The sequence below is a fragment of the Salvia splendens genome, chromosome 1 (assembly GCF_004379255.2).
Source record: "Salvia splendens isolate huo1 chromosome 1, SspV2, whole genome shotgun sequence".
NCBI lineage: Eukaryota > Viridiplantae > Streptophyta > Magnoliopsida > Lamiales > Lamiaceae > Salvia > Salvia splendens.
The window spans coordinates 34,357,641-34,370,015 of NC_056032.1; the positions used below are offsets into that span (position 1 = coordinate 34,357,641).

The 12,375-nt window shown below is 37.8% G+C and overlaps 2 protein-coding genes across 3 annotated transcripts; both read right to left on the minus strand.

Annotated features, from left to right (window-relative positions):
- Window positions 1-296: 296 nt before the first annotated feature.
- Window positions 297-3,228, minus strand: LOC121798804 (glucomannan 4-beta-mannosyltransferase 9-like). Of its 2 annotated transcripts, none has more exons than XM_042197999.1 (8): window positions 2,358-3,228; window positions 2,033-2,285; window positions 1,670-1,780; window positions 1,460-1,596; window positions 1,267-1,380; window positions 987-1,186; window positions 671-910; window positions 297-593 (listed from the first exon to the last, which is right to left on the minus strand). In XM_042197999.1, exons 1-8 carry the CDS (start codon window positions 2,778-2,780, stop codon window positions 425-427), a joined length of 1,647 nt encoding a protein of 548 aa, XP_042053933.1. In that variant the 5' UTR covers window positions 2,781-3,228; the 3' UTR covers window positions 297-424. The 2 variants fall into 2 exon arrangements, with proteins under 2 accessions (XP_042053933.1, XP_042053942.1); XM_042198008.1 differs by having other exon boundaries at window positions 671-889; window positions 2,358-3,225.
- Window positions 3,229-6,600: 3,372 nt separating this feature from the next.
- Window positions 6,601-10,107, minus strand: LOC121748037 (glucomannan 4-beta-mannosyltransferase 9-like). The gene is made up of 9 exons (XM_042142257.1): window positions 9,393-10,107; window positions 9,232-9,330; window positions 8,900-9,152; window positions 8,132-8,242; window positions 7,896-8,032; window positions 7,701-7,814; window positions 7,397-7,596; window positions 7,119-7,313; window positions 6,601-7,015 (listed from the first exon to the last, which is right to left on the minus strand). The coding sequence occupies exons 1-9, from the start codon at window positions 9,702-9,704 to the stop codon at window positions 6,856-6,858; spliced, it is 1,581 nt and encodes a 526-aa protein (XP_041998191.1). The 5' UTR covers window positions 9,705-10,107; the 3' UTR covers window positions 6,601-6,855.
- Window positions 10,108-12,375: the final 2,268 nt, after the last annotated feature.

The window sequence follows — 12,375 nt, forward strand, 5'->3', positions numbered from 1 at the left end:
GTGCCATCAACAATATTCACATTTACTACTATAAAGCAAACTTTTTTCTACATAAGTAACTACTATGATTTATGGTTGTTTATTTTGTAATTGAAATTTTTAGTTGTTTATATGATAAGTAAAATTTATGAATTACTAACAACTTTTTTCTCCATTAATAATTGTAATTATGATTGACGTCGTTCATTTTCACTATCATATAAGTGGTATATATAATTTTATTTAAGAATAACGAGATCATCTATCTTATACTCCATATAACAACACTTTTGAGCCCCACACTATCTCACTGATCATACACAAAAGGACATTTTATTAGAATAATATGATGAGACAATCAAGCTTACAATATACTCGTGACAAAACTAGCACAATGAGCTCCAACTCCTACTATATGTAAGAAGCAAGAAAGATGTAGTAGTAATTAAGTTGAAGAGGAGGGGACAAAAGTGCCGACATAACCGAATCCCATGACGAAGAAGGCGATTGATTGGAGGAGGAGGTAGATGAAGAAGTGGTATTTTCCATAAATGAGGTCGTAGCATCCACACAATAAGAGGTAGAAACCGAATCCAAGCTCTAAAAAATGAAATCTGTACGTTTTAATTACGTTAGATTAACTTCCAAACATTACACTCAATAACAATATACTACTCTAATATAATACTACCTGTCGATAAATTTGAAGCGTCGTTGATTGGTAGCGGCAGGTTTGACGACCTTCGCAGCATTCCCAATAGATTTGATCTTGAGAGCGTCGCCAAGTTTCTCAGTGACAATCCACTCGTTTACTCTGCCCACTTCTAACAACCCGATGAATGTGCCTTTTGTACGATGCAATGCCATCACATTTTCAAAGACGATCCAGAAAACAACTAAATGAATTGACCTGTACAAAAAATATTTATTTCTATTTTAAAAATAACACCAAATTATATATATTAAAAAAAACCTAAACTGGACTATTTAACATAACACAATGGGACCTGGGGGTGCTGATTGCGTTGAGGACGGTGATGATCGTGGGAATGTAGACTGCACCCCATTTTGGGATTTCGTAGTCGGGTACCAACACCGCAGCAGGAAGTACAACACAATAAAACACGAACGTCACTATATGAGCTATAATCTTCCTCACCAAGAAGAAACTGTATATAACATGAACTTTGGTCCACAGTGTAACTTTCTGCATTCATCCAAATAAAAACCAGTGTTAAAAGCACTACATCCATACTCAAAATTAATCAAGACATTCTTGTATTTAACCTTGTTCCGTATAATCTCCAACAACATCTTCCGAAACAGATTGGCGGGCCCACACGACCAACGATGTTGTTGGTATCTGTATGCCTTGAACGTGCTAGGCAACTCATTTTTCACCTGCAACAATTGATTTTATTTACTCTTACTTAACCTATATCGATCGAATCCAAGTCAGTGTGTATGTTAATGTATGTACCTGTAGAGCGCCGACATATACGAATTTCCAGCCTTTAAGACTAGCACGAATGGCCAAATCCATATCCTCAACTGTTGTACGGTCATTCCAACCTCCTGCCTCCTCAATTGCTGCCATCCTCCACACTCCAGCAGTTCCTATCCATTTAATTTATTTACCTAATTAATCTACCTACATTATTGTTCTACACTACAAGAGAAGTAGTACTACCATTGAATCCAAAAAAAGCATATGTGGATGACCCAACTTCTTGCTCCACTGTGAAGTGATAATTCAGCGACATTTCTTGCATTCTCGTCATCAAGCATTCGTTCGCATTCACTGCCAACAATAACTTCGTTAATCACTTTTACACTCAAATTCTAGAACCAAAAAAAAAAAACAAATCAGCAAAAACTAAATTAATCCTACAAAATTACTAGAGCACGTGCGAGTGAAAGGCATGTGTGGTGGATACACAATTCACCAACCAACCTGAGTTGGCATTCTGACATATTCTAACATGCAATGCAAGTGAAAACAAAACAAAAAAAAAAAGAAATCTGTTGTTGAACTTGAATAAGAAATTACTACCAAACTTCCAACGGGCCTGCACGAGGCCGATCTGCGGGTTGTGGATGAGGAAGGGGATGGTGCGCTGCAGGAAATCAGGCTCGGGTTGGAAATCCGCGTCGAATATAGCGACATGGTCGCATTCCTTGACGTAGGAGCGCTTGAGCCCTTCTTTAAGAGCCCCGGCTTTGTATCCGTTTCTGTTGTCTCGAATCTCGTATTTTATATTAATCCCTTGGCTCGCCCATCTCTCGCACTCCGCTTCCACCATACTCTGCATTTGCAATTGCAGGATTCAATCATTCAAATCCATGTTTAGTTAACAATATTAATTCCGACATACTACCTTGATGGCGAGGTCGGTTGAGTCGTCGAGGACTTGAACGATGAAGCGGTCGGAAGGCCAAGAAAGGCGGCATGCAGCTCCGATGGAGAGCTGGTAGACTTCTCTTTCGTTGAACATAGGGACTTGGACGAGAACCATTGGGTAGGCGAGGTTCCCCTGCTCCAAATCTTGCTCGATCGGCTGGCATTGGTATCTGGTATCTGGTTTTCGGCCTGAGATCTTGACGATGGTGATGACGACAGCCATGTACACCCGCTCCACGAACAGCATAACCGACATTATCAAGCAGATAGCCATGGAGATGTCCAGCAACGGGACGATTATCGTCGACGCCTTCATCTTCCCCAACACTAGCGTCAATTGCTCTTCCGCTCCAGAAATCATCACCTCCCAAACCCACTCCATTTTCCGGCTTCCCTCCATATTCCTCTGCTTTTTAACTACAAACAGAGGAAGAAAAACCGAGATCTATTACAGAAAATGCATTACTTTAGTTTGATTCAATAGGCCAGAAGACTAATGGGGAATTGGAGAATTTATCTTAAAGATGGTAATCGATAAGATGGAACTCATGGATTTCTATCAATTTAAACAAGGGAAATGAAGAGATACTAATAGATGGAGATTTGGAGAAAGGGATAAGGAGAATGATTTTATAAAAATCAGTAGTTTGGGTTCTTCTTAAGATTTTGATATATGGTAGTAGTATGTATCAGTAAGACCACAAGAAGTTTTAGAACAAATTATGAACATATGATACACATATATAAGGTATATAATATATGCCCACTTCAAATTTTTGAACAAATTAGTACTACTATTATATTAACAGTTGCTGAATGTGGACTTGAGCGACTCCGATCTGCACATTTTTTTTTTCAATTTTTAAATTATAAAGTAATTCTTGTTTCTATTAACTGTCATTCTAATAAAATAATTTTTATGTTGATAAGCTCCAAAATAGGATGAAGGGGAGCTTACACAGATTTTATGACCAACCTACTCAAATCTAGCTGTTGCTTTCAACGGCTATTCTGAGTTTATTATCTTTTGCCATTTAACTAAAAAAGGCTTCCACACCTTGGATTAATCATATTTCACCGCGTGAAAAACACGGAGTAGTATTTATTGTAATTAATGTAATATACTTGAAATAATATTTTTCTATATTATTACAAAAATATTTTTCTCAATTTTATTAGATTTTATGAATAACAGACTACCTCTATTTTCCAAAAATAAGGACTTTAGATATGTTTTATACGTGAAATTGGTAAAGTGGGTGAGACATAGAAAAAAAAATTAAAGTATTATTAGTGGAGAATATAACTTACATTATAAAAAAGAAAAACTTGTCAAAAATTGGAAGGAGACTAATTTTATGGGCGGTCCAAAATTAAAAAACAACTACTACTATTGTTTAGAGACACATGGAGTATATAACTAGGATATCAAATCACTTTTTCATACCACATAAACTATATTATTCATGGACCCACATTATTTTTTAATTTCATTAGAGAGTATTTACAATATAAAATAGATAGATGTGTAGTTTGAAAACTCTCATCCTTCCTTCATGAGATTTATTATTCAAGAGGGCGTTTTGCGTGAAAATCTTACATGCTTCAGTCTAAGTTTGATAGCAAAAGATATGACAATTCTACGAAAACATCAAGAAATGTTTTCCGACTAAAAACTATTTGCATGGATTGATCCATTCTTTGTACTCTTCGTCTTTGATCTTTTTTAAGTCCATTTTCGACCCGAATGTACCAAACTCATCAACTAAACATTTGATATAGATTTAGATAAAAATAAATAAAAAATCATACAAAGTACAATATGTCTAACCCCAAATGCATAGAAAATTGAATTTATAACTCGGACAAAAGGGATTAAAAATTCATTTTCGCTTCATTGTAAGCTATTTATGTGTATTATAGGTGGTGGTATTATGGTATATACACAAAATATGCTTAAGGACTTAAGTTGATAAACTCTAATTTCTAAGAATTTATAAGAATAAATTTATCTATAGTTTGTCATTTATTATTATTTGTTAATTAAATTTATAAAAATAAATTAATAATAGAACAAATAAGTTTTTCTTCTACTAAATTATAAACTGATGGGTAGACTCACGGTTAACTACGATCTTCCAGTCGTTACCTTGTAAAAGTAAATCATTGATATTTTTAACCTAGGTAGATGTGGACAATCTATCGCGAACGGTTGCTATTGTTGATTCGAAGTCACTTCATATCTCATATAACTTATGACCGAATGGGTCATGATGAGTTAATGCAGGTAGTTACGTGGAATTCCATTCTACAATTGATTCAATGAGTCAATGAATATAGCATATGCACAATCCATCGGTTCCCTGATGTCCAAACCAAATGTTATGCTGCTATATGTCATGGATATGGCATAGCTATATGTCATGGATATGGCATATAGCAGTAACTGCAAATGCTTTCATCCGACCACAACTAGCATCGATATGCTTTTCATAACCAATCAATTTTTGGTGCTCGATGGATTTTGATTAATAAAATACTACTCCATCCGTTCCATAGTAACGGAGACGTTTCTTTTCGGCACGAAGATTAAGAAAATGTGTTAGGTGAGTTAAGTAAAAGGAGAATAAAGTGGAAAATGAAAAAGGTAGAGAGATGAATGGAGAAAAAAGTAAGAGAGAGTAAAGTAGGTATGGAAAAATGTGTTGACTTTTACTAAAAAAGAAAATGACTCTATTACTATGGAACGTACTAAAATGACAAAATGACTCTATTACTATGGAATGAAGGGAGTACTAATTTGTTAAATAAATTTAAAAATTTTAAAGTAGACGGGCTACAAAAAGTAAAATGGGGCTATGCTTAGAATCACCGTTTTATTATAATGTTGGATAAAAATATGTTGGACCGGCCCAAATGAGGTCCAAAATAAAAGAGTTGTTGCAGCATATAGAGAATTCTGAGAAACACACATCTTATCTAATTACCAAATATTAACATTTTCTATTTTAATAGTATTATTAGGGGATGATATTAAAAAGTTATTGTACCTTTTTAATTTCTATACATGCTAATCTTGTTCTATCTTTGTAAAAGATTAGCAGCATCCACTGCCATAGCCACAATAAGATCACAAATATATTTTGACATCAAATTCTACCATAAATAATGCCCATCTGCCCTTTATGGTACATATTTTAAGTTCTTCACTCCAAATAATTTATGATTATAATTACTATCACAAAGGCTAAAAATATAGTTCAAAATCCATATAGATATAGGGGACGACCCACTGAAATTTAACGAAATAACATCAGTATATTCAAAGTGGATTTTGAAATTTACTCTACAAACAGTTCAATAAACTCATTATTAGAAATTTAAAGTCTGGCGCACAATTATTTTGACTTTAATTAGCTTGAAATTAACTGTCATAGAACAATATCAATGCCTTAAATCCTTAGCAATTCAATAGCTCTATGACTAATTAATTGGTTTGCCACCTTAAAACAAGATTAAGCTATATTTATTCACCTCTAATAACAACTAGCTACCTAATTGCGTTTACATCGTTACTGATAATGCCGTCATGTCTAACCAATAATGAAAGTGATATAAGTATAACAAAAAAGATGAGTTGATTTATATAAGGAATAAAATTACAAGAGTTTTATGTAAGGCAACAATTAGTTGATTTATATTCTCTTTTTTTTTAATTATTAAACAGAGGTTCCAAAGTGTGTGTTATAATACCTTGGCACTTGGAAACAGAGAGCCTGAATTTATTTTTAAAATGTGCAATTCTGTACCACAGAATAGAACAGTTCTTTCATATTGCTTTGTTGTAGAAATATGTTATTGTTCATCTTGTAATGAAACTCAAAATCCACAACTGCCTAATTAGAGGGTTGCTTTCTGTACAACTGCATTCAATTTTCTGATCACCAATATTTAAGGCAGCAGTTGGGTAAAAATAATCTCTTATTAAGTGCATCTCCCATTAATCCCAGTAGGTGAAAACAATAAATTTCCACTGTTCAATTGCTATCTGTTTTTTGTTTTGTTTATTAGTTATTTTATTTATTAGAAAAGAAAAATTTAAGATGGGAGGTCTATTCAACTGCCTAATGTACAGGCTTATTGTTGCATATGCTGCTTTTCAGACTTTGATTCTGTCTAATTCAAACAACCTTGGAATTATGAACAACCAGAAAATGAAATTGATACAGAAAACAAATGTTATTTTCAATTTTCAGTGATCCAACTTTATAATATACACATGAAAAAACAAAATCCACAACAACCCTGAGCTCCAACTCTTATGCTTAAACCTAAAAGAATACACTCACTTTCTACATGTAAAAAAAGAGCAGTATACAAGAGCAAAAAAAAAAGAGGAGAAAGGGAACCAAGACTGCATCATGCTTCCAAATTTAGCAAAACACTAATCGAAGCAAGCGACGAGAAGTTCCTTCTCAAGAAGGGACGAAGGTGCCAACATAGCCAAATCCCATGATGAAGAAGGCCGTTGCCTGGACAAAGAGGTATATGAAGAAGTGGTTTTTCCCAAATGCAATGTCATAGCAGCCACAAAAGAAGAGGTAGCAACCAATAGCAAGCTCTAACAAATGGATTCTGTTTCAGAAAAAAATGATCTATCAGATTCTTGCAGGTTATATATATACGGAGTATATGCTAAAAATGACCAAGAGATGCATTCATTGATCACAAAATGTACCTATCTCCTATCCTAAACCGAGGTTTCTTGAAAGCTTTGAGTGCAGATTTGAACTTAAGTGCGTCGCCGAGTTTTTCAGTGACAATCCACTCATTCACTCTCCCCGCCTCAAGCAACCCGATCAAGGTGGCCTTGGCGCGGTGCAGTGACATCACGTTCTCGAAGAGGATCCAGAAAACAAGCAAATGGAGTGACCTACATATTCGAGCTCATAACATCAAACAAAAGAAGAAAGTCAAATGAACATTAGGCCAATTCGAGGTGCAAGAAATTGGGACCTCGGAGTTCCAACTGCGTTGAGGAGAGTGATGATGGAAGGAATGTAAACTGCACCCCATTTCGGAATCTGAACTTCCGGTACCAACACGGTAGCAGGTAGCACGACGCAGTAGAACACAAATGTTACTATATGGGCTACTATCTTCCTTATGAAGAAGAAACTGTATATGACATGAACCTTCTTCCACAATGACACTTTCTGCAAATAAACGCATTTATAGTTTGATCAGCTGTCCCTATCCATATCCATATTTCTCAAGGATCAGACACAGGATTAAGAGAGAGAGAAAGAGGTTGCTCAACCTTGTTTCTTATGATCTCAGACAACATCTTCCTGAACAAATTTGCAGGGCCACACGACCAACGATGTTGTTGGTATCTATACGCCTTGAACGTGCTAGGCAACTCGTTTTTCACCTGCAACAAACAGTACAATACCGTTACTTCATTTTAATAGCGATCATCAAAGTAGAAAACATGACTTGTTTCATTAGGTACCTCAAGAGAGCCAAGATACAAGAATTTCCATCCTTTAAGACTCGCACGAACGGCCAAGTCCATATCCTCAACCGTTGTACGATCTTTCCATCCTCCCGCCTCCTCAATTGCAGCAATCCTCCACACACCAGCAGTTCCTTCAAATTTTCACAAACATCATAGATTTGTATTAGGATTATTATTACAGTGATATTACCCATGAGTTCCAATCATCTAATGTAAGAGTATGTCATTACCATTGAATCCAAAGAAAGAATAGGTGGATGAGCCTACTTCTTGTTCCACTGTGAAATGATAGTCGAGCGACATTTCTTGCATTCTCGTCATCAAGCATTCGTTGGCATTAACTGGGAAGATAAATTATTTCTCATTATTAACTAATCCTAGTTAAATAAAACATTCAACAACAATTAGTGTTTAGGGCCATAACAAAAGTAAATGCCACCATCTAACTGAATGAAGAAGGGTGTCGGTAGATGAAGATTGCGGCCCACCACAACTCATATATGCATGCCCTCGGGCCTCAGCGGTCAGCACATGCGATTGCTGGCTTAAAAAAGGTAGGGACCAAGGACAAAACTACCCCTTGTCCACACACCCTCCTTTTTTTAAGAATGAAAGATTTACTATATTTACCAACTCTTTTCCTCAGATGGGAAAAAGGATAATAAAGTCAATCCACGAGGTATCACTTATACAGTTCTCACTATCAACTTTCTAGGACGACCTACAGTTGTATTTCCGTTACAACAATGGACACAACATCATTTCACAAACCACACCATTATAAACCTGGAAACTAGCACTTTTAAGTCAAAAATTGAATGGTCTTTAATTTCTACATCAACCCCTTTTGGCTTTATGTTCTCAACACACAGTGAAGCATGGTTGTTTTGAGTGGTGGATAGGCAGTCACTCTCATTAGTGTCATCACCGACAGTCTCCAAATCCAAGCATGAATAATCCTTAATTAACACGAGAGAGATAGAGAAGAGGAATAGTACCGAATTTCCAGCGAGCTTGGACGAGGGCAAGGTCGGGGTTGTGGACGAGGAAAGGGATGGTTCGCCACAGGAAATCGGGTTCCGGTTGGAAATCAGCATCGAATATTGCCACGTAATCGCACTGTTTAACGTAGGAATGTTTGAGGCCTTCTTTAAGAGCCCCTGCTTTGTATCCGTTTCTGTTGTCGCGGATTTCGTATTTGATGTTTATCCCTTTGCTCGCCCATCTCTGGCACTCCATTTCCACCATATTCTATTGCATTATTCAAATATTATTGCTCCAGATTCGTACATAACATTATAATTGAGATTTTCAATTTTCATAGTTATACCTTGATGGTGGGGTCGGTTGAATCATCGAGAACTTGGACTATGATTCGATCCGACGGCCAGGATAGGCCGCATGCAGCTCCGATCGAGAGCTGATAAACCTGTGCAGTAGAATTGGAATGGGGATTTGAAACATATAAATGCATTACACAAGGAGAGCTACCTCTCTTTCGTTGTACATAGGGATTTGGACGAGAATCATAGGGTAGGAGGAGTTGCCGAGCTCCAAATCGTCCTTCATTGACTCCCATTTGTATCTCCTATCGGCTTTTCGGCCGAAGATTTTGACGAGAGTGATGACGACGGCCATGTAAACCCTCTCGATGAACAGCATGACTGACATTGCCAAGCAGAGGAACACTGCCATGTTCAGCAGCGGCACGATTAGCGGCGCCTTGATCTGCCCCCAAATGATCTGGAATTGCTCCGCCATGTCGTTGTGGACGCCGGAAAAGGATTCCGGCAGGCGTTCCATTTAGGCTTTGTTTGATTCCTCTGTTTTTTTTAGTGTGGAAAATCGAGATCTGTTGATAGGGTATATTATATATAGCCTTCTGCTTTGCTTTTCTTCTCTTTGCGAATAGCGCAAGAATATTTCTTTTGATTTTGCTTCTGTGAGACGCAAAAACGAATGGGGAAAAAGAGCAGGGTTGTCAGAAAACACACTGCAAAAATTGCGATCCTTTATGTTGAATTAAACATCAATGCAATGCAGCTCAACAATCAATCGCAGTCGCCTTTTTTTTCTAGATGGACAGAAAAAGATTACTTCTACTCTGGCCGCCCTGAGGATTTTAGGTGTAGGGGGAGACGACGGGAAAACAGAGGAAGTGAGGAGTGGGAATGCTAAATGGTGTGGGGAAGAGATAGAAAGAGAACCTCTTTATAGAAATTCTATTTTGGCTTTCATGTTTAGGTTGCTTATTTTATAAATATTTTTCATGTTATTTTTCTAGTGTCTAACTAAGTCTGCTAACTACTGATGAATTTGACGGTTTACAAGAGCCGTGAAAACAACTCTCCACCTGCAACATTTCCGCCGCCGCCGATATTCCGGCTACAATTGTTTTGCTGGTATATATATACTCCCTCCATTCTAGTCCAAATAAGATATTTTTATTTTGAAAAAAATGAATAAATAGGATAAACATGAGTATAAAATAGGAGAAAATGATATTCTTTCACTTCGTCAAAACATGACACATTTTGTTACTTCAGATTATATGTCATTTAAAGATAATTTTCCTTTTTATCATTTTTAGTAAGTGGACCTTATACTCATTACACACACTCACATTCTATTATAAAATTAATTATATAAAAATATAACATATATCCCACTAATTTTTTTTTTCATATTTACTCATAAATTAAAAAAATTTCTTAAAACTTATTCAGTACTGAATTAAAACATTGATTTAAATGGTGAACGAAGAAAAGTAGTTAATAACGTTAAGAGCATCTCCAATGGCGGACGTCCGGTCGGACATCCGGTCGGACGTCGCGACGGGCGACCGGGACGTCCGCCATTGTGGCGTTTAGGTCGGATACGGACGTCCCGTGAGGACGTCGGGTGTCCTCGGACGTCCCGACGACGGGCGGGCGGACGTCCGCCACTGTGGCAAGGGTCGGACGTCCCGGTCGGACGTCTGGAAATTATTATTTTAAAAAAAAAAAAACTCTATATATACGGCTCGTTGAACTTCATTTCAACGCGGAGTGAGCCGGGGATGTTGGATTATGTAGAGGTTTAGGATGAAACGTTGCATCCCTTCATTTCACAACCGAAAATAACTGATTGTTGGCGGGTTATAAAATTGCAATTTGGTCCTTCAATTATCGAAAATTTCATTTCCGGATGAAGATTTCTGCACAGTAACTTTAATGGAAATAAAAAAATTCCAAACCCCAGCCAGGGGCTCTGCCCCTTGGACCCCGCTCTCGGGGGCGCTGCCCCCGAACCCCCGTCTAATCATAACGAATTCAAATAAGTGTGCACTCCGCACTTCCAACTTATTTGATGTCTCGTTATAATTATATTGATCAATCAAGTTAATCCAATTACACTAAAATATCCAACAGATTATGTATTTTTCTTTTTTCGAATGACTATGTATTTTGCTTTTTTCTAACTATGTTTTTTTTATGTTTTATGAATATGTATTTTTGCCCGTATTTTGCTTTCCCGTATTCCGTGTCAAAATTATATTTCCGTTTTTACGTAATTAAATTATTGTGATTTTTTTTTACGGGATGTCCTAGTGGGAAGGGCGGACATAGGAGGGGATGTCCTAGTGACGTGGCAGTGGGATGGGAAGTCCTCGTGACGTGGCAGGAGGTGTTTTTGGGATGTCCTAGTGGATGTCCTAGTGGGATGTCCGCCCACTGGAGATGCTCTAATAATGTTAAAAAAAAACTAACCTAGCCTAGGATTGAAAGAGTACAGTACAATAGACAGATAGATGGTATAATTAACTGTAGACAGTAACTATTGCAACGGCCAATTAGCATTAATTAATTTTTCATATTTATCCATCAAATTAGGCTATCCACAATGGCGCCTAGCGCACCGCCTAGCCGAGCGCCGGCGCTAGGCGGTCGCTAGGCGAACCATTGCAGCCTCCGAAAACCGCCGAGCGGTTTTTCGGAATTAAAAATCGCCTAGCGCTAGGCGGTCGCCGGGCGCTGGGCGATCCGCTCGGCGCCATTGCAGCGTCGGGATCGCCCAGCGCATCGCCCAGCGGTTTTTTTTTTAATTGTCCCGACACTATATATACGTGATTTGCACTTCATTTTCATTCGCACCACTTGTATTAACGGGTACTCTCTCTATCTAAATTTCTATACAAGATAAACACCGAGAAATGGATCTAAACAACGAGCCGAGTTCAGGGACGAGTGGTTCTCAAACTCCCCCAATTAATGTTGGAGGCGGATGGAATCAGATGCCCGGGTACTACAACATGTACCCGTGGCAGCAGATGCTACCCGGGTTGCCGACCGGAGGGAGTCCGCCGGGGGGGTTCTCGGCGGTGCCGGGTTGGGGACCCAATATGCAGATGATGTCGGGGTGGGCACCCAATATGCAGATGATGCCCGGGGGAGTACCGGCGACGCAGGGGACGCCGGGGGGAGTACCTGCGATG

Bases quoted from the DNA above. Each gene is read 5' to 3' on its own strand.
- LOC121798804 (XM_042197999.1), bottom strand. From the start codon at position 2,780: ATGGAGGGAAGCCGGAAAATGGAGTGGGTTTGGGAGGTGATGATTTCT. The intron at 2,286-2,357 runs GTAGTATGTCGG...TTGCAAATGCAG, and splicing joins CAACCGACCTCGCCATCAAG to AGTATGGTGGAAGCGGAGTG. The intron at 1,187-1,266 runs GTTAAATACAAG...GGATGAATGCAG, and splicing joins TGGAGATTATACGGAACAAG to AAAGTTACACTGTGGACCAA.
- LOC121748037 (XM_042142257.1), bottom strand. From the start codon at position 9,704: ATGGAACGCCTGCCGGAATCCTTTTCCGGCGTCCACAACGACATGGCG. The intron at 9,153-9,231 runs GTATAACTATGA...ATAATGCAATAG, and splicing joins CAACCGACCCCACCATCAAG to AATATGGTGGAAATGGAGTG. The intron at 7,815-7,895 runs GTACCTAATGAA...TGTTTGTTGCAG, and splicing joins TGTATCTTGGCTCTCTTGAG to GTGAAAAACGAGTTGCCTAG.